This window comes from Poeciliopsis prolifica, unplaced genomic scaffold (assembly GCF_027474105.1).
Source record: "Poeciliopsis prolifica strain line A6 unplaced genomic scaffold, Auburn_PproV2 SCAFFOLD004, whole genome shotgun sequence".
In the NCBI taxonomy this organism is placed as follows: domain Eukaryota; kingdom Metazoa; phylum Chordata; class Actinopteri; order Cyprinodontiformes; family Poeciliidae; genus Poeciliopsis; species Poeciliopsis prolifica.
Window position 1 is genome coordinate 18,278,291 of NW_026562379.1, and position 21,728 is coordinate 18,300,018.

General features: G+C 41.9%; 2 protein-coding genes across 8 annotated transcripts; one reads left to right on the top strand and one right to left on the bottom strand.

Annotated features, from left to right (window-relative positions):
- Positions 1-251: 251 nt before the first annotated feature.
- On the top strand, positions 252-8,691 carry LOC129359305 (protein FAM222B-like). Of its 3 annotated transcripts, none has more exons than XM_055028847.1 (3): positions 252-378; positions 1,618-1,767; positions 2,085-8,691. In XM_055028847.1, exons 2-3 carry the CDS (start codon positions 1,686-1,688, stop codon positions 3,746-3,748), a joined length of 1,746 nt encoding a protein of 581 aa, XP_054884822.1. In that variant the 5' UTR covers positions 252-378; positions 1,618-1,685; the 3' UTR covers positions 3,749-8,691. The 3 variants fall into 3 exon arrangements, with proteins under 3 accessions (XP_054884822.1, XP_054884821.1, XP_054884823.1); XM_055028846.1 differs by having other exon boundaries at positions 1,640-1,767; XM_055028848.1 differs by lacking the exon at positions 252-378 and having other exon boundaries at positions 1,686-1,767; positions 2,067-8,691.
- An 894-nt stretch (positions 8,692-9,585) lies between these two features.
- On the bottom strand, positions 9,586-20,316 carry LOC129359364 (transient receptor potential cation channel subfamily V member 1-like). 5 transcript variants are annotated; one of them, XM_055028940.1, is made up of 15 exons: positions 20,102-20,316; positions 18,625-18,773; positions 17,586-17,738; positions 17,366-17,503; positions 16,427-16,725; positions 15,561-15,737; positions 14,531-14,686; positions 14,367-14,462; positions 14,204-14,274; positions 12,900-13,065; positions 11,986-12,052; positions 11,574-11,902; positions 10,901-11,025; positions 10,069-10,172; positions 9,586-9,996 (listed from the first exon to the last, which is right to left on the bottom strand). In XM_055028940.1, the coding sequence occupies exons 1-15, from the start codon at positions 20,248-20,250 to the stop codon at positions 9,917-9,919; spliced, it is 2,259 nt and encodes a 752-aa protein (XP_054884915.1). In that variant the 5' UTR covers positions 20,251-20,316; the 3' UTR covers positions 9,586-9,916. The 5 variants fall into 5 exon arrangements, with proteins under 5 accessions (XP_054884915.1, XP_054884913.1, XP_054884914.1 ...); XM_055028938.1 differs by having other exon boundaries at positions 14,367-14,489; XM_055028939.1 differs by having other exon boundaries at positions 16,427-16,740.
- Positions 20,317-21,728: the final 1,412 nt, after the last annotated feature.

Consider the following 21,728-nt stretch of genomic DNA (forward strand, 5'->3'; position numbering starts at 1 on the left):
CCAGCTGATTTCAATTGAATCACAGTAAAGCAGGAAAATATCTAAAACATGTAGGACAGTGTGCCTTGAGGACCAGGGTTTGGAAACGCTGCTATAATAGTTTAAGAAACTAGTAAACGATAAAGATCTTTTCTGTTTAGTTCCGAGACAGAAAATGTTTTTGTCCCTCCTCTCCCGTCCAGCAGGGGGCGGTAGGGCGCCTCTGAGCGGGTTGCGCAGCGCCGCTGAGCCGGATGAGCAGGAGAGGAACAGATGTTGCTGCCATAGCCAGACAGCAGCTCGGAGAAGCGGCCAGCCGGAGGATGGTGTCTTCATTTTTAATTTATTATTGTTGAATTTCAACAAAATGAAGCGGCTTTACTCATAACGTCGCGAGGAGTGAGTATCGTTGCGTTTAACGCGTCTTCTGTGGCTCCTAGTGCTAAAAATGCTAAAGCTTTCAGAGCAGCTGGCCTGGTCACAACAAGCACAAAGAAGCTCCTTATTTATCAGGTTTGACTCGAGATAAAAATCCCCTCGGACGACATTTAAATCCGGCCAGAGGAGCAGCGAGGCCCCGCGGGTCCCGCTGTCCGTGTTAGCGGCCGGATTCGGGCTGTTTATCGGTGCTAATGTTAGCTAGGAGATAAACATCACAGAGCTAACGTTTCTGTGCTGAATTAGTGGCCAGGCCCTGCTCTAAAACAGCTTTAAATAGACAACAGAATGAGTTCTCTGCTCTAAATGTCTCTTTAGAGTTATTGTGTTTAATGGTGCGACAGGAAATGATCCTCTTTTCTAGAGAAATCCAGGAGTTTTCAGTGAATCAGTGATGAATCAGCCTGTAAATGGATGATGCATGTCTGCATTAATATGCTCTTCCAGTGAACTGGAGCTAATTATGATTCTGGTATTGATCCGCTTTCTGGAACTGTTTACTGTGCTGCGAATCGACCTGAAGTGACTATTGGTGAGATTTGGCTTCGTTGAGGAAATTCTGTAAACCTGCAGCTCTGCAACATGACTCATGAGTTTTATGTGCACCTGTCACATGGTCATGTCTTAAAGGGTCATAATAAAACTGTGTTTTGAAAGGTTTAAATCTGATTTCTAGTCGTTTATTGATCAGATACTCGAGCTGCTCCCTGAAGACTGAAGCATGAGTTAATGCAACGCCAAGGAACAAATTCACCAAAGATTATTCACAAGTGGGAAATGTTTAAACATCCACTGACCTTTCCAGGAGTGGAGGTTTCAGCAGAGTCACTCTCTCATTCCCCCTCAGGTTAAAGTTTGTTTGGGATTTAAACGGTTTACAAAGAGGCGTCTGATAGAAGCGTCTCCAAGATGAATTCCTGGTTTGAGCTGAATCAGGTGGTTGAATTTTAAATCATTCACTTGATTCAGCTGTGTTGGAGGAGAATTGTATCATATATCTGGTAAAACAAATACGTTTTTATGCATTCTAGCTTTTTATCCTAACAAAACCTTGACTACAAACAAGTAGAGTTTTCAGAAAACTTTGACCCGTAAACATTCTGTGACAAATAATGTGCCAATAAGTTCACATGCTTGTATTAACTTGATTCCAAATTGACATCATCTTGTGTTTCATTAACTTAATATCGTAACGTCCAGCGGCGGCTGTGCTTGTCTCCAGGACGATGAGAGGGACTCGTCCGGCACTGCAGTAGAGGAGCAGTGACATGCTGGCTTGCCTGCCGGCGTCAGGTGACCCCGCCATCCGACTTCTTCACCGCACGCAGATGAACACTGGACTTCAGAAATGTAAGTATGTTTCACGATCAAATTTTAGGAAAATTGCTTTTGCAGACATATTTCTACTGCAGCTGTGGACGGCATGTGAAGGAATCGTCTTCTTGCCCTCCAGCATTTTGCACATGTGTGAAATTTCTGGATGTAAACAATAACATGCATCGCGTCTTTATCATTATCTAATTTACAACACTTGGTTAAAAAGAAAAGTTAAGATCAACAGTAAATACAATAAAATGATTGAAAAGAGATGTACTCAGTCTATCGAATGCAGATTTCCTGCCTCATGTTTCAATGCTGTTTTAATGCAGACTGACTGAACATTTCAGGGGAAACCACACAGGAGATGAGATCTGTTCCCCATCCGACGCCTGCAGAGTTGGACGCCTATGCTAAGAAAGTCGCCGACAAACCTCTGAACATCCAGATCTTCCCAAACAGCATCAAGGTTCCTCAGAAGAAGCACGTCCGCCGCACCGTCAACGGCTTGGACACGACGTCGTCCACGCAGCGCCACAGCCCGTACCCTCCGCACCTGGCCGCCGGCGCCGGGCTCCTGGCCGTCCTCCGCGCGCCTCCCCGAGGCCCCGTCAGGCAGCCGGACGGCTGCCGCACTCGGCTGCAGCTGAAAGCCGCCATGAACCCTCAGAGCGGCCCATACGCCGCGCCCAGCACTTTAAACCTCCCACACCTGGCCGCTCAGAAGCAGGGGGCGGGGCATCCTCAGCAGAGCCTGGCGCACCCCATGGCGCTGCAGCATCACCAGAGGAGCATGGCTCACTCTCAGGCTCTGCAGCAGCAGCAGAGGCTGACGCATCCGCCCGCCGTCGCGCGGCAGCCGCCGCCCCCTCAGGACGTGGCACCCTGCACTGCCGCCATGCCGCAGCAGCACCTCCCTCACATGCAAACTCTGAAGCATCAGGTGGCTCCAGCGCAAGCTTTGGGAACGACTCAGGAGCTGCGGCATGTCCCGGACGGCGCGGCTGTGCAGGCGGCCCCCTCCTGCCCCCCCGCTCTGCCGCCGCCGCCGTACGGCGCCCGCAAGCTGCCGGACGCTGATGCCCCGCCCAATGTGACGGTATCTACCTCCACCATCCCGCTGTCCATGGCGGCCAGCCTGCAGCAGGCGCGGCCCGGCGACCTGAGCAGCATCGTGCTGCAGATCAACCAGCTGTGCCAGGCGCGCGCCGGCATGGGCGCCACGTCCGTCTGCGAGGGCCAGATCGCCAACCCCAGCCCCATCAGCCGCAACCAGCTCATCAGCGCCAGCTCCAGGGTTTCCCAGCATGCCTCGGGGGCCGGCGGCGTCTCCAGCTGCCTGCTGATGGACAAGCCGGCCGCTCCGGCTCCCGCCGCCAGCGGCAACAATAACTTGGCTGCTTTCCACCCGGATAGTGACAAGCTGCTGCAGCAGCACCTGCTGCAGCAGAAGCAGCAGCAGCATCTACAGCAGCTGCAGCAGCAGCAGCGCTCCTGGGCGCAGCACCAGCTGGCCCACATGCAGCAGCCGCCGGAGGGAGCTCACCCCTGTAAAAACCCGCGGCTGGATCCGGTGGCCGAATGCGCCTTCCCCTCCCACGGCCTGAGCTACGGCCACAAGCCGCCAGCCGCCGCGCACAGCTTCCCGCCGAAGCATGCCGCAGACAAAACGCTGCCCCCCTCCTCCGCCAACTGCTCCTACCTGAACGGCCACTACCTGCAGCCGGCGTGGGGCGCCGTCCCGGCTGCCGCCGGAAACAACGGGAACATTCCTCAGGACCTGCCGGTGGGCTTTCAGGGCGGACACGCCGCCGCCGCCGCCGCCGCCGCCGAGCGCATCCCGGGAGCAAAGTACCGGCCGGGGAAGGACGGCTCCGCCGGCCAGCCCAAGCTGCTGCAGCACAGCGTGGATTTCCTCGGCGAGGATTTCCAGATCCCTGGCATGCAGGAGCAGAGTGTGGAAATGATGCATAAGATGCACCGCGGCGGCCATCATCACCAAGGCTACCATTAGACTCCACATCGACCCGTTTGTTCCCAACAGCACTTCGACCTGCTGAGCAGAGCCGGGCGATAAGATCGCTGTCATTTCTAAGAAAGAAAATACAAAAATATTTTCTAAAGTGGATTTTATGATTCCCTCTGTGTGTCAGGGCCGCCATACAAAACTTTTAAGTTATTTAATTAAGCGACTTTAGTCCTAATTTTACCAGAAGGAAGTTTCTGCACTTGTAGCCTGGCTCTGAATCCAAAGTCCCAATTAACAAAAGCTATTAAAAAAAAAACGCTTGTCAAACAAGATGGTCGCCATGACATCACTCCAACCCAAGGAGAGCATTTATGGAAAAAAATCCAGAACTTTTAATATTCAGAAAACTAAAATATGAATCGATCTGATCGATTTATCGCCCAGTTCTGCTTCAGAGTTTCATGGTTGGGCCTCGTGTGATGGACCGCCGCCCTGCGGCGCCATGCAGTGCCCTGCGGGGATCCGGAGACCGCCGCGGCTGGGATGATGCTCAGTGGAAGCTTCCTGAGCTCGAGCGTCGCCAGCCACTCCGCTCTGGACCGCCGCAACACTTCTCAGTTTCACGACTTTTCTCAGCATTCGTGGCCTTACGAGCGCCCAGAGGCGAGCTTCAGGAAGTCCTGGAACCACGGGTTCTCATCTCCGCCTCGAAGGCTCGGATTTGCTCTGCGGTTCTGAACTTTCCCGTCTCCTCGCCAGGTTTTCGTCTCGTTCTTCTGTCGTGGATCCGTAGATCGCCCTACTTCAACTGTAGACATGTAAAAGTTTGGCAGGAGGAACTGAAACTCCATATTTAAGTCTGGTTAATGTGAAGCGAAGGCGTCCTGTCGGAACGGCGTGATGGCGACTCCACCCTCTTCAGCTCATCTCCTCTTTCCTGATCTGATCTGTGAATCGGTTTGATTTCTGTTAGCGATGAGCAGCAAACCCACTTCCTGTGGATCCTGCGGTTCGTTTGGGGGAGCCGGCGTGGGCCGGTTCCAGGTTCTCTGAAACATCCGCCCAAAAATCACAAACATCTGGAAACTTCATCTAATGCATTCATTTACAACAAAATGAATAAATAAGGATGCATCGATTTCCTGCTGAATATTAAAGATCAGCTTTTCTGCCGTCAGCGTTGTTTAATTTAAGGGGAGACGTCACACTGTGTGTGGAGGAGCATTTGGATTGCCTATCTATGGCTACGATGCTAGGTCTGTTAGCATCGTAGCCATAGAGCTCCATATTAGCCATTAGCACAGTTAGCATGGGGCCATTTGTGGCCCCCAAATGCAACTCAACATTGATACAGGTTTGACCTGTCCACCAGAAATAATTGATCCAATTATTGCCAACATAATAAAAAAGTATTAAGTACAACACAGAGTATTGTGTTGTATTAAGTAGAACCACGTTATCCATTAAATAAATTAGCTTTTATTTAATTAATTAAAATGTTTTGAAGGAAAATTACCCAAATTCTGAGAAAAAAATTGTTCAATAAAATTCCAAAAATGAAAAAAATTAGATTTAATCCAGGAAAATCCTTGTGCTTTGGATCTATGATGGAAAAAACGGATGAAATGAGTTTTTATTCTCAGACTCAATAATTTGACAGAAACCTCTTATTTATCTTTCTGTTGTAACTGATTATAAATGTTGTCACCTTCCTTTAAACAAACTGACTGGCAGAAAGCTTGAGCAGTTTCAGAAGCCGGCCTAGTTAAAGCCCTGATGTCGCTGCCCTTGCCTTCAGAGTGATGCTGCTCAGCGACTAAAGCCTTAAATACGCGGTCCTGTCGCCGAGGTAACTAAAAGCCGGACTCTACTCTGATTGGCCGAGGTTGGCTGAAACTCCCGCCCCTCTGACAGCTGTGGAGTTTTTCAAGCGTTTGGTAAAGTGGGGAGCGGTCTGGAGCGGGGCTGTAGCAGTCGTTCTAAATGTTTTTATTCCTCTGTCCTGAAGCCAAAGTCGTTTCCACTTCAGGGGCCAAATGTGACTCAGGCGCTTTCACCTGGATTATTAGGAAAGCTCAATTATTACCTGAAAAAGTCAAACGGTGGTTTTTGGATCTGGGTCGGTTCGCTCTTTCACCGACTTCACTGCAAAAACTCAAAAATATCTCCGTGTTTTAGTCACAAATAACTTTTCGACAAATATAGGAGCTTGTTTTACGCCAATGATTCTTGATTTGAAAATATTCACTGGCAGATTTTTATTTCACTTATAACAAGACATTTTTCTGTGATTGCTTTTTTTAAAACATTTTTTTGTTTTATTACAAAATCACCAGAATAAAGTCATAAAATTACTAGAAAATGTGCAAATACTGTTCGCTGAAGTCCTGCTACTGATAAGTTTTTATTGATACCAAAGCATAACTTCACAAGATGCAACATTCCTAATTTTTTGTGCAAGTTATAAATTATTTGATTCTACTAATATTAAAACCTTCATATGTTAATATTCTGAGTTTAACTTCATATTATTTAAACTATTGTTGAGTTTTATGATTTTATTCTGGTAATATGTCATTAATCTCATATTACTTTTTCCTCAGCTTTTATTATCATATAATTAGGATTTTATTATAGTAATATGACTGTATGACTTATATTTGTCTTCAAATTGTAGCTTTTTGTCTTAAGACTTTATTTTCTTAATATTACCACTTATTTTTCTCATAACTTCTCAAATTCTCATTCTTGTACTGTTTCTACTTGCTGTTGTAAAATTTGAATCTCTTAATATTAATGTGATTCTCAGAACACAACTTTTTTCCTCATTATTTTTCTCCTAACTTCATTCTCATAGTCTGATCCTAATACTTTGTTTTTGTCAATAATTGAGTCATTTAAGTAAAGCAAGCTCCTTTATATTCCTGTTTCCCTGTAAAGTTTTTGTTATACGGAGATATTTGCTCTACAAATTAGACCAAAATGGGTTTTTTTCAGTGCAGTTGATTCCAGTTGTTAAGATATTTCTGCTGGTTGTTTAAAACTTTGTGGAGATTTAATCAGATAATGTCCTGTATGATTTCATACTGAGTTAATTCCTGGTGTTTGATGCGGTGCAGGAGCGAAGCGACCAGGTTTAGGGTCTTTATACTTGACGGGAGTTACTTTCTGCTTCCCTGGCTTTCGTTTTTGATGTGCCTGTCCCTTTAAGCTGCTATTGAATTTAATCAGCACACTGATCCGGTGTGTCTATAAATAGTAACACGATATGGGCTGCACCAGTGCGGGGGAGAAAACCGCTCCGGTCTGGTGAGCGGACACTAGGAGGCGTTAAACCCGCCGCACGAACCAGGATTAAGTTTCACGTTTGGGTTTTTCCCCAACAGCCAATCAGACGAGCTCAAACACTAAACTGTCGGACCGAGCCGCCTCTGGTTCCGAACCGCCTCTGGTTCCGAACCGCCTCTGGTTCCGAACCGCCTCTGGTTCCGAACCGCCTCTGGTTCCGAACCGCCTCTGGTTCCGAACCGCCTCTGGTTCCGAACCGCCTCTGGTTCCGAACCGCCTCTGGTTCCGAACCGCCTCAGTGCAGCCCGTTGAAGTCAGGTTCTACAGTTTCATATGAAGTGCCTCCACTGGGCTTAGTATGGACTAATGTGTGTGTGTGTGTGTGTGTGTGTGTGTGTGTGTGTGTGTGTGTGTGTGTGTGTGTGTGTGTGTGTGTGTGGTACCTGCACAGGTGTGCACAAAGTGAATCTAATGGGTGTGTTTGTGGGGGGACCAAGCTACTTGTTGTAACTACTGATACTGTGTGACGGACCGAAGTCCTGAAGCGTGCCACGACTTGTCGACGCTGTGGGGCGTCAACCGATTGCTGCTGACCCACCGACCAAAGTGACCAGGTGTCCTTCTCTCTCTGAGCGGCTAGCAGCTAGCGGCTACCTCTTAGCAGCTAACTGCTGCTAGTATGGATCGGCTATTAGTACTGAAATGGACAAGAAGCAGCTAATAGCTACTAGCAATTAGCTGCTACCAGAATGAACAAACTACTAGCACTACTGTGGACAAGAGAAACAGCAGCTAGTGGCTAGTAGCTGCTAGTAGGCACAAGAGAAGCAGCTAGCCACTAGTGGTAAGAGATTAGCTGCTACTAGTATGGACAAGCAAAGTGGCTAGTGACTTGTAGCTACTAGTAAGGACAAGAGAAACAGCTAGTCACTAGTGGTTAGCAGTGAGCTGCTAACCACTAGTTAGTGGTTATGGACAAGCTACTGGCCGGACAAGAGCAGCAGCTAGCAGCTAGGTGCTACTAGTCCACCCTAGCCATCATTCTAGCAGCTAGCTTGTTCTTCTAACAGTAACAATCTAGTGACGTAAAGAAGAGCTGCTGCTGCCTTTGTTCTGTTGCTTTCAGCGAATCTTGTGAAGTAAAAATCAAAGATGTGAACTGAGCATAAGAAAATCTAGAGTGATCGGGTCGTTGTGGCGGATACCCAGGGCTGCAGGAGAAAGGGGGCGTCAGATTTATTGGAACTAATGGATGTAATTTGTTGTCTAAGCAGGTATTCTGTTGCTTTTGGATTGTGGATATTGCGGATGTTACGTCACCTGGTTTGTGCAAATCAGGAATCATTTCCTGGGTTTTAATTGGTTGGGTTTGCCAGAACCGCCACTGAACCAGAGCTTTGTGTTTCCTGGTTCCACTTGAGGTCCAGAGGGAGGTCGGTACACGTCTGTTTGCACTCTAAGACTCGTCTACTGAAGCACATTCTGGTGAAGAGGAACCCAGCAGTCACTCTAGGTTTCTTATTGCTCTGATCCAGCTGTGGTGGGTTGTGAGAACCAAAATGTTCTGACCGCTGGTGGACGGGCCGTTCTGTCTCTACTGTGTGAAAATGTGATATTTCCCGTTTTGCCTAATCTTCAGGAACTCAAATGTCTTGCACAAACATTCCCCCCTTAACCAAAATAAAGTTTGCAAACACAAAGCTTAACGTCTTTATTATGAACGCTTTCAGATTTCTGTGCGTTTCAAACAGCAGGTGGCGCCACGTTTGATTTGTCATGTTTTCGGTCCGGGTTTGGTTGCAGGTTCTGGTTCTGGATGTTGTTCAGCTGGAAGATTCTTCCTTTTTTTTCTTTTTACCTTCAGACATTTAAGATGTGTAACCATGGAAACAAGGCCTTGTTTTTGCAGCGGATTAGCATCTCAGAACTCAGTGAAACCTGAACTTTGACCCCAAATCCCAGAGGAGCTGAAAATGAGGCATCATGGACGCCGAGCAGAGAGAGAAAGCAGATCAAACCATCTTCAGGCAAGCATCTTATCCCCTACTCCAACATCCTCCAACAGATTTAAACAGGAGCGGCAAAAGCAAATGACCTGGATTAGCAGTGCTGAAGTAAGTTCCCTTGAGCTTATTGACCAAAATGTTTTGGACACTGAGATTTACAGGCAGAATTACATTTTTCACATTTTAATTTGCTGATTTATTCTGAAATTAACTCTTTTGAACTTTAAGATGTAAGTTTGAGCTCAATAGGAAAATCTGAGATTAATTTCTGACATAAAAAAGTGGAAAGTCAAAAATGTGCCAGAAAGAGTTAATTTCTGTCAAAAATTTAACATTTTCTACAAAAACCCCTTTTACTTTTGATACTATTTTTTTTCTAGAAAATCTCTTAGTCTTTTCTATCATAATTTCAACTTCAAACTCAGAAATTCTGTTTTTTTCTCAAATTTTTTGTATTAATCTGAAAAATTGCAAATTCTTCTATCCATCATGGCTCTAAATGACCTCTCTCACTTTTTACCAAAGCAAATCTGATTTTCCAGCTTTGCCTTTCATTAAGAAAATAAAGTGAAATAATTTGCCCAGAAATTAAATTCACAAATTAATGACTTTTATTGTGAAAAGCTTTATATTCTTCAAAACAACTTAATGCGTTTTTCACTAGATGTAAATATTCTGACTTCTACTGTTAAATCTAAACATGATTGAATAAAATCAAATCATATTTTAGTCATCAGTAGAAAAGTTTAAGTGTTTTAACTTTTCACGGTTAATGTTAAATTAAACAGGTAACAGAAGAAACATACATTTTATAAGATATTAGCCTGATCATTTCTGGAAATGCATTCATGTTTTTAAAGATGTGATGAAATGCGGCTGTAATAAAGTTAGAGAATTGTGTTTAAAATGAGAGTTTGCGTTAGAGGACGTGGTTGTTTTCCCGTCGGCGGCGTCTGGAGCGAATCCTCTGGAGAAGCACATTTATGTCCCACGGATTCCCTGAACAGTCAGTTTGTTCATTTTAGTTTCAAGCAACAGGAAACAGCAGTGAAGGGACAGCAGACGTTTTACCGGAAGTTTCCTCCTCAGTTTGCGCCGTCAGCGGATCTGCAGGTTCTTCCTTCAGCTTAACGCCGAGATCCGATCGCCATTTATTCCAGTTTATTTCTGTCACTCTGAAAGAGACGAAACGTCAACGGCAGAGAAAACCTCATGTTCCCTCTGAGATGCTGTGAACTTCATGGAAGATTCCAACACTGGATCAGATGAAATGATGGTCAAATAACCTAAAATGCAAAATAATCTTACTGTGAATCGTTTTTTAAGTGCTTAGTGATAAATTAAAGCATTAAACATTTCAATAAAACAAAGAACAAATGACTTTAAATCCTAGATGTGGCTGACGTTTCTCGAATATTTATCGAAAGTTTTCTATTTTGTTGGCTTTGAAAAAGTTGCTTTATTTACCAAAACTTGCTACATTTCTGTTGGTTGTGCAGGAGGCTCCACTTCTGCTTTTCAAAATGTAGGATTGTATAATTCCAAATCTGTTGTCAGCCATCTTTATGTGCGCATGTAAACGTTGGGGGCGTGGCTTTAAAGCCACAGAGGCCCTAAAGCGGCTCAGTCTAAGAGGAGCTCCAGCTAAAACCTGGTGATTTAAGAATGATGTTGTGTAAAAAATGTAATGAATATGTTTCTGAACCCAGCAGGCTGATCCTAACCTGTTCAACGAAACATAAAAGCTCACCTTTAAAGTTTCATCATGGCTGTCAATACAGAACTCTTAATTTTCATGCCTGCAACATTCAGACATGAAAACGGCGAGTCCTGCTGTGAGTGGGCATGGTGTGTTGTTGTTTTCATTTTACCGACTGGTCCAGACAAATCCAGCAGCATTCACCTGATGAATCTCCGCGCGTCGTCCTGGTCGTTCCCGACGCAGATGGTCTCAGACGCTCCGGCCTGCAGCCTCGTCCTCAGCCACGGCGGCAGAGTCCTCTCCATGTCCAGGATGGTGAACGCTCTCTGGAGACCACAAGCGTTTCAGCCACACAGCTTTCTCTGCCCATCTGTTCTCTTTTAAAAGGTTGCATGTTGCTAACGCCAAATTTCTACCAAAAATCCACAGAAATGTTCAGATTTGTATTGGAAAAATATGAAATTTTCAGAGTTTGAAAAGTTGAACATTTGCCAGAAAAACTAAATTTTCCAAAAGCTTAAAATTTGTGACTTTTGAAACTCAGATTCATACAAAATTTATTAAATTAATCTCAAAATTAAACTTTTTATGTGAGTTTCCATATTTTTCTGGACATTTCTCAGATTGTCTAGTTTTTTTCTAGAACATTTCTGAGCATCTTAAAAATTTCACCTTTCAAATGGCAAAGTTCAAGTTTTTTTTTTTTAATTATTCTATCTTTTGAAACTCAGAAGTTTTCATATTTCTCTCAGAACATTTCTGAGATCAATCTCAAAGTTTCCAAGTTTTTTTTTGTTGTACATTTGCTTCTGTTTTATCTCCACGGCCCTGAAGAGCCGTCGCTGCGAACATCACAAAGAGAATCCGTTGAAACCTGCAGGTTCCAGATGGTTTGGCTTTGCTCCGTGATTCTCTCCACCGTGTTCCCCATCAGGGCGATGAGCATGTTGAGCATCAGGATGTAGGTGAGGACGATGTAGCAGATGAGCAGGACGTAGAAGACCGTCTTGTTCTGGACGTGGTGGGTGAACTCCAGGTCTCCCATCCCGATGGTGAACTTGAACAGCTCCAGCGTGGTGAAGCCGATGTCGTTGTAGCTCGGCTTCTCGCATCTGAACGTTTCCGCGTTGAAGCTGCGACCCGGTGGGACCGAGCCGTCGGCCGGACGTCCAACGGGCGAGTCGTCGATGAGGGTGCAGACGGCTGCAGAGGAAAAGTCGACTGCAGGTTAGGCGTTCAGACCGAACGAGTCGTCGTCTTGAATTTGTTGTGTTGCGAAATATCACCGGCAGAAAACCCAAACAGCAGGACGATGTAGACGCATAAGAAGTGCAGGAGGTCGCCGAGGATCATCTGCAGAGGAGCAGACTGCTGGCACTGCCTTCGTCTCCATTCACCATATACATTCACATTTCCAAACTCGAAACGCTACTTTAAACAAAAACTGGTTCTTGATTTTAAAATAGTTTTTGCTCTATGATTAGGTGATTTATTTTTTTTTTTTTTGCATCATACAAGTCAGATGATCAACAACCGGATGTTACTACTGGTGGAAATGACAAAGGAGACAACAGGAAGTGTTTTTATTGACTCATAGTGAACAAATTTATTCTCATGTGATTTTAATTCTGTTTCCTCTTTAATGGAATTAAAAATTAGTGTTTTTTCGACATCAATGGAATATCATCAAAGTTTTGCTCACATTTGGAATAGAAACGTAGCTACTGTATGGCAGACTGCTTTAGCATGAAATCAGTTACATTCCAGATACCTGAAACTGGTTCATAACTGGACCCAATATTAAATTAAGGTATCACTAATTGACTTTGACTGCAGACGCTTCCTGAATTACTGACTGAAACTGTCTGATACGTATATTTCAGATTACAGTTAAATTATCACTGGTTGTAAAGTAAATTTAAGATATCTCACCTTTTGTTCTGAGTTATCATAATTCTAATTAACGATTTCCAACATGACCTCATTATTAAAGTTATATGACAGGCATTTTAGTCAGGAGATGTATAAGATTTGACGAGTGCAGATATCTTGAAAGAAAAAAATAACCTGGAGATATCTGGAACTTTGACTTGTTAAATTATCACTTGATACTGTAGTTTTATATTTCTACAATAATTACAGACGATCGAACAAACTGATTTAATGTCAAAACGGCCTGCCGTAGATGCTCAGCTCTTACTCTCTGCATCATGACGTTGTAGATCCCCAGCTGCCTGGAGCCTCGTGTGAAATATAAAACATTCATCCAGGCGAGAGCCAGAGACAAGACGAGCGGCCCGACGTATTCTGTCCGCCCGCAGCAGTACAAGACCGCACACAGCAGCAGCAGGGCCGCCTGCAGAAAACTACAAACATGGAGGACATGACCAGGCAGGAAGAGCCTGCAGAAAACTACAAACATGGAGGACATGACCAGGCAGGAAGAAAAACATGAATCATCAGCAGCTCTGTGAGTCACTTATCGGATTACTGAGTTATTAGGAGGATGTTCAGTTTGTTGTTCTGATTTCTGGAAAGCATAACTGAAACAATCATATCGATTGCCTTTAATCAATTATTAAACTAACCAATCAATTTAGTAATCAGTTAATCATTAAATGTCGTATACAGACTCAAAAAAGCCTTTTGCTGAAAAAAACGACTTGCATTAAAAAACTGAACAAAAAATAAATATTTTGCATTTAACATAAACTTTTCTGCAGTTTTAGCTTCATCTGATTCAAATTCTGTAAAAAATAAATCAATAAAAATGTCCTATTAAGCACCTTTTGCTACTAATCAGTTGATCCCAAAATAATCAACAGATCAGCCCTAAACTTTATACATGTTCTGTGTTTCTCTTGTTTATTCATCCGTTGCTAATAATCATCAAGTGTTTACTAAATAAATGCTTTGTTGTCCTATTTCAGGTAATAAATTGCCTTTTTTCTTAGAAAAGGCAATTAGAGTTTATGTTAATTAGCATTGGATAAATAAAAAAATCTGAAGATGGTGTCAATTTTTTATCCTAATAATTGATTAATTGTGAGAAAAATTCATAAAATAATTGATTACTGACATAATTTAGTTACATGCCTAGCTGAATATGTGAGTTGGAAACGCTTGATGTTTTTTACAGCCATGAATGAATATTTAAAAAGCCACATATCATTTTTCACTTTTTGTGCTTCTTCATGTTTCTTCAAACCTTCAATCACGAACAAATGTCCCTGAAATCTGATATTTGGTTTAATAAATATGAAATAAAAGAAGAAAAATTGTTAACTTCATGCTGATGAGGGACTTTGAATCAAACGCCAACTTGTTTGTAATTAGCTCAGAGTTAGCAGCTAACTGTTAGCATTGTACAATGGAGACAGCCATGTATTTTTAACAGGGAGGCGGGGTTTTCCAGTGATGCGTCTGCCCCCTGATGGCTGACGCCCTGGGGAAGAGCCACAGTCTGGTATCTTTGAGTAGAAGACAGAAAGTGATGATACTCACAACAGAATTTCAGTGAATCCATCAGTAAACAGAGACCTGATGTTTGGGGGGTTCCTCCTGAAAATGGTTATCTGCAGATTTCAAAATAAGACGCGTTACTGCAGCGACTGAGATACACACTGCAGAGTTCTGAGACACTTTCGGCTTCTTTCTGTTTCCGTACAGTTTTGTAGAGAAACCTGGCGGCTCCCAGGACACTGATGATCTCACCGAGGCAGCGGAGGTGATCAGCTGGGACGTTTTCCACTGGGAACGGTGGCTGAGATGGAAAACACAAACAGTTTGTCTGTTACGGGTCGCTCAGCTGGAGTCCTGCTCCTGCCTCACCTGTCCGTCTTTCCTGTAGTACGCCACCGAGGTGAAGACGGCCAGGTACGTCAAATAAGACAAGAAGTTGAGGAGGAACAGCTTGGAGGCGAATCTCTGCCATTTGTCCTGGAGAAGACTGCGAAGAGGTTCGATCTGCAGCATCTCTGGGCGATTCTGAAACAAACAGGAAAAGGTTGATTTTTACCTGCAACGGGAAAAATCTGGTTTGTTTTCTGCTATTAATATAATCAACTAAAGTCAGCAAATTAAAACTTTCACAGGTTTTCTGTGAAATTCAGAAAAATCCCTTGATGGATACCTAAGATATAGTTTCAGAAAATGAAAATATGCAAATCAGCCAATTAAGGAGGAGCGTTTATTCTCCTTATTGCTGATTGGCTGAACCCAAAAGAGCAAAAACTAGCTTCTGCGCTAACAGTTTCCACTCTGCGTAAGAATGTAGAAAAGCTAAAATATGTAATTTAAGTATTTTTAGAGAAAATCTGTAATTCACACAAATACCAGTGTTTACTGTAAATCATTCAAATTAAAAAATTAACGACTTCTACAAAAAAGTATTGAAAAACTATAAATGTATAAATATTTAAGTGCAGGAAAGATATGAAGAAACAAATAAATAACTAAATAAACAATAGTAAATACATAAAAAAAATTATTAAAAATAAAAAAATAAATATTAATAAATAAATATGTCTATGATGATGTATGTAAATGTCTAACAACCACTGCAGGTTTGAAATTAATATTTTTTAGGCTCATTTTACTAGAAATAATTTCAATGGGAGGAACTGTTTTTATGTTACACACTATATAGATTTATAATTTGTAATTATGCATTTTTTAATGCCTTTCATTGATCTAATAACCTGTTTTATTTTAAAGGTTGTTTCGACTCAAAGCATCGGCTGCTATACATGCAAATAAATATTTAGTATTTTGGTTTCTTTGTACATAATTATTTATTTAGTGGCTGCTTTCATTCACAAAAACTTTACTCAAAAAATGATTTTAAAGTAAAAGTAGTGACCGGGCTGTCGCTCCCGAAGACGATGATCTCCAGCACCGAGTTGTTTTCAGTTGTGTCCATGGAGCTCATGTCGTAGAGCGAGGAGTGGACGGGTCCGTAGACCCACTCCGTCAGCCGCCTGGACAGCCGCCGCGTCTCCGCCGACACGAACTCTCGACTCAACATGTGGCGGAAAAGCTGGACGGAGAAACAGAACCGAGTAAACATCTGGCAAAAACCTCAGGGATGAAGATCAGAAATGTTCCAGAGAAAATCTGGACAGTTCTGAGTTCCAGAAGTTGAACATTTAAGAAAAATAAATACATTTATATTTAGAGAGTCTCAGAAATTTTTGAGAAAATCTTGGATATTTGAGTTTCAATTGTCAAAAATTTACACTTTTGAAACTCAGAAATTGTTCATGTTTTTTGTATAAAATTTCTATTTTTATACAAAACTGTACGGAATTTTTAAGATTAGTTTAAAATTTTTGCTTTTTAAAGCGAATTTTCAACTTTCCAAATTCAGGTTTTTGTTTTCTTAAAAAATCGATTAACCTCAAAATTAACAATTCAGTAAATTTTAAACTTTTCAAACACAATTTTTTTTTCTAGACAATTTCTGAGATTAATCTGAGACTAAAATTTCAGATGTTTTTCTAGCAAATGTTTTCAATTCAGAAATTTTCTTGTTTTTTTGAGAAAAACTAATTTATTTCTAAGAATTGTTTGACTTTTCAAGCTGAGAAATTTTCTCGTTTTTCTCTGAACATTTGTGAGATTAATCTCCAGATATCTGAGTTTTTGGCAGCAATGTAGTCCCTATCGCTGTAAACCTTATTCTCTGGGAAGCTGCTTTATTAAACCTCTAGCAGAAAACAAACCCACCCCGATCTTGCCGAGTTTGGCTGCTAACTTCAGCGGAGTCAGACCTTCGTTGTTCTCCATCGACTCCAGCTGGACTTTGCTGTTCAGCTTGTGCTGCTGCACCAGGATTTTGTCATACATTTCTGAAACCGTTTCTGTGTTTTCCGCCGAGTCGTCGGCGATCTCCACCAGCATATGCAGCACGGTGTTTCCCTGCGAGTCGCGGTCGGTCGGGTCGGCTGTCCGGTACGGGTTCTCCAGGAGGAACGAAACCACTTCTGGCTGGTTGGTGCAGGCGGCCAGCGACAGCGGCAGCTCGCCTGCAGAACAACCGTCTGGTCTCACCAGTACAACCCAGGATCAGGATCAGCCTCCCAACAGGAGGACATTTCCACCCACAACAAAAACAACTCAGAAATTTGGAATTAATGACAAAAAGTTCATGGAAAAACTTGGACGTTTCTGAGTTTTAAAAGTCAAAAATTGGCTATTAAAACACAGAAACTTTTAGATTAATCAGACATTTTCTAGAAAAATACTTGGAAATTTTAGCATTTGAGAGTTTTCTAGAAAATAAATCTGAAATATGGAATTAATCTTAACATTTTTTATAAAAAAAACAGAAATTTTTGAATTTGAATATATTCTAGAAAAAACAGAAATTTTGATTTAACCTCAGAATTTTTCTAGCCAAAGAAGAAGAAAATTTTAGAGTTTGAAAAGTTGAACATTTTCTATTAAAAAAACTCAAATTAATATCAGAAATTCTGTAGAAAAAACGTTTATGAGTTTCAAAACTCAGAAATGCTCAAGTTTTGAAACTCAGAAATTTGAAAAAGTATTTTTTTCTTTGAGTCTAAATGTCAGAACTCATCTGAGTTGTTTGGTGAAAATCTTCTCCTGTTTTCACTCTCGATTGTCCCGAAAGCATCTTTACCTCTCTTGGAGGAAATTACCCACCAAAATAAAAGCCCAGCTTTGCGTCCCGCTGGAAAAACGTCCCGTTGGTTTTGGCTTGGACGTCGGCTCCTTTCTGGACCAGCAGCTTGACGTAAACCAGCGCTCGTCTTTCGATGGCCACATGCAACGCCGTCTGACCTGAGCGCGTTTTTAAAGGAAATCGAATCCGTCATACGTGGCAGAAGCACAGAAAACTGTTTAGTCAGGTTTGTTTTCTAACCTTTGTAGGACGGATCTGTGTAAGCCGCGTTGATGAAACGTTCAGAGTCCAACGTTTTCTCTGCTACGTCTATCAGGACTTGGATCACGTCGTTCCTGCCGTCTTTCAGGTTGAGAAAAGCTTTCAAGAGCGCCGTTTTCCCATTGGACTCATCTGCAACAATAACGAAACAAACGGCTTCATTCATAACTCTATGATCCGGCATTGAGTCTGAGTCAGTGAAGGACTTTTAACAGAACAAACGAAACCTTCTGGTTTTACAGGTATGGAATAGGCCGTTTGCTAAACTCATTCAGATTGAAATGACAGATCGGAGCCACTTTATCACATTTATTGATTAAAAATTAAGGCCAAAAGAAGAAATACAGGTGGAGTTCCTCAAGGCTGCGTTCTCGGATCATGCAGTACTATAACAACTCATTCAGCACCTGCTGCTGATATGTCATCTAACAACTCTGGTGTTATTAATAACATTATTTGTAACACAAACATGCTTATGGAAGTTGCTCCAGAAAAGTGGAAACCTGCAGAAACGCTGAGCATCTTTAGATCGAGGCTGAAACCGTTTGCTCTGAGCTGTGATGCTTATGGTCTGTTTGTTCCTTTAATTTCCTTCTAATCATATAAAAAACTTTTCATAAAATGTGACAAAATACCTACAAACACATTTTATGTGTCCAAAGTTTCTCAAAGGTTCTTTCTGCTTGTAAACAGACATTGTAATTATTAAACTGCTTTAGTTTAGCAGTACTTTTATGAATGAATAAATCAGATGAACAGAAAAATGTTGCAGCTTTTACACTGAAGAAACACAAAATCATACCAGTTTAGTTTCTAGTCAACTATCCTGATTTAAGATAAAACTGGTTGCTATGAATCAAAAAAAAAATTTCTGTTTTAAAAGTGAAATATAGAAATGTAAAAAAATCAAAGTTAAATAATTATTTGCTTAAAGCAGCTTCTATAAAGTTATTGTTAGGCTGTTTGGTAAAATGTTGTGTGTTTTGTAGGAGAGATGAAGTGGTGATCATGTCCTGACCTTTGAACTCTGGGCTCGTCAGCCGTTTCTGGTGAAGCTGCAGGAAGTCCAGCAGGCCGTGAAGCTGGGCGGCGTCGCCCTGAGACGCCGCCGCAAAGAGCTTCTCCCTGGTGAACGGCGGGCTGCTGCCGGCGGGGGAACGCGGCGGCCTGACAGGAAGACGATCAAACAATAATTCATCACAGCTCCATCTGGCGATGTCACCAGGTGACCTTTGAACCGATCACAGAACGGGACAGAGAAATTTAACTTTCTCCAGCCGAACAGAAACAAAACGAACGTTTTTACCTTTGGACCTACAGAGGAACGATCTATGCTTATAGATCTAGAGTCAACGCACAGCTTCAGTTACTCCGGCTCGAAACTGGAGATCAGGCTGACCTCTGACCTCTGAGCTGAACCTCCAGAGCCACATAGAGACGGTTACAAACCTGGTCTTCCATCACATTTATAACGTCTCAGAAAGATCTGCAGAAACTCGTCCATGTGCAGAGTTGGTGAGTAACTAGTTACTTTTACTTCAGTAACTTTATTATGAAGTATTTTTACTCTTACTTGAGTAAATTTCTGGATTTTCTTCCCACAGAATGAAAATCAAACATGTTTTAATCAAAAACTCATGAGACTCAGACTCTCACCTACAGTTTTTGTTAAAGTTTCTGAAGTTTTTCAATGAAAGAAACTGATTTGGAAACATTTTATTTTGCCTGATATTTTTGATATTTGATATTTTTTGTCACGTATAAAAATTATTGCCATTTTGGTTCTTAAAACTCCAGAAATTCCACTCAACTTCACATTTTGGCCCGTCTGATGATGTCATTTTTAAATATTAAATGATTGGTTATTTGATACTTTTTACCAATTACTTGTTTCCTGTTAGTTGGGTCATTTCTTCCTTTTACTTGAGTGAAAACATGCTGAAGTGGTGCTACCCTGTCGATGCGTTTATCTTCAGTTGCCCGGATCAGAAAGGAATCTGATCCGGAACGCTGCTGCTGCATCGGCCGGTTCTGAAGTCCGCTGAGTGAATAAACATTAAAATCACTGAACTACAGAAAAGATCTTCAGGTTCTGGTCTCCTCTGCATCAACAGAACCAGAACCAAGCAGCTTTCAGCTTCTATGCACCACAAATCTGGAACAAACTTACAGAAAACTGCAAAACAGCCGAAACACCGAGTTCCTTTAGGTCTGGTCCGAAAACCCAGAGATACTTTAGAACAGTAATAAATGAAAGTTTGACCAACATATTTAATGATTATTGATGATTATTGATGATCATTGATGATCATTGATGATTATTGTGATTCACCAGTAAAACTGGTTGAAGCTGTTTGTCGTCGTTAGAGAAGCGGCTGCAGGTCAGAGGAAACGTTTAATGGGCCGACACCTGTTTACATGAAACACGACACCATGCGCCTTACCTGGCGTCTTCCTGCTGCAGGTGAGCCGCTATTGGCCGGTTCGGCACCTACCTTTGCAGTGAGACGTTGCTGTCCATGGGCACAGGGACCGTCTCTGAGCTTTCACTTTGAAGCAGAGACAGAAGTCCTCCTTTCTCCTCGCCTGGATCTTTGTGAGACTCATCCTGGTCCTCCCCGTTTCCCTTTCCTCCCTTTTCCATTGTGGAAAAACCTGCAGCAGCTCCAGATGAGGCAGCAGGTGAAGGAGCCGCAGCTCCCCAGGTGGAGCGTCGCAGAAACAAATGGGAGGCGAACATGAGGTCATGGATTTTTACAGCTGTCGCTCCGCCCAGCAGCGACACCTCAACATGTTTCTCAAGTTAAAAGTAGCACGAAGTCACGCAATTAAAAAAGTACTGAATAAAAGGTAAAATTATCCGTCATTTAGTATTTAAAAATGACGTCATCACACAGACCAAAATATAAAGTTAAGTGGAAATTTGGTTATGTTAAGGATGAAAATTTGCAGGTGTTTTTGGTAAATTTGTGTTTTTCTTTCAGTGAAATTCAGAAATTTTACTGAGATAAGAATAAAAATAGTTCATAATAAAATTACTCACCTTCACAACTTCATAGTTTTGACCAATTTAAATCACACAATATTTAAAACAAGAACTTATTTACATCATAAACTTACTGTCAGTGTCCAGGAGCTGCAAAAAGAGGCTTTTTTACGCTCTGTTATAATTTAGCTTCTGTCTTTTAATTGTTGTTGAGATGAATTCACACCAACAGTTAAACAACAAATAGTCCTTTCAAAACAAAAGCACATCTGCTCAAACAGGAAGTTAATTATAGTTAAAACTAATTAAAGGTGAAGTAGGTAGAGACCTTCACAGTTATTAGTTAGTTGTACATTGAAGTCAACATTTAATCCAAAAACTTCCCAGATACTGAAAAATGTTCTTATTTTTAATCTTAATTTACTGTAAATAATTTTTCATAAGTACACTTAAAAAAACACTCAGCAGGATTTCAACAAAATATAACTTTAAGTTCTGAAAAAGACAAATTAAAAAAGGAGTAAATTTCTGCTGTTTTAGTTTTTTTTTTAATGTATGAGTTTGATAAACTGAAAATTTACCAGTTTCATAAGTCAAAAATGTTTGACTTTGGAAAATTCAAAACTTTTCCAAAAGTCAGTATTTTTAAAAACTGTAAAAAGTCTTTTAGAAAAAAATCTGGAAATTAATGTCAGATTTTCTGAGTTTTTTGGCAGAAGTTTACTCATTTTCCTGTCTCCCAGTCAGGCTGCGAAAATCAGGCCACGACAATGTTGAATATTCAACATTGTCGTAAAGGGAAAATTGGGGAAAAATAGAAAATAAAAGGCTTGTATGAACCCCCCTCCTTTTTAGAACAAATTTTCTTCTGGATTTTCTTTTATAGACAGTTATGAAGAAACTTTAAGGTTGTTTTACCGCCACCTACTGACATGGAGCGTGGCTCAAAATATCAGTTCACACAAGCATTGTTGTTTTCTATTAACTTTTTTCCTCCACAAAAACTAATTAAAATGAGCAGTGAGGCGGTAACTGTTTGTATTTTGTGCTGCAGTCGCAGCAGCGAGGCGGTGACCGTTTGTATTTTGTGCTGCAGGTCTTGGAGCTGAAGCCGGAGCAGCTGATTTACGACGGCC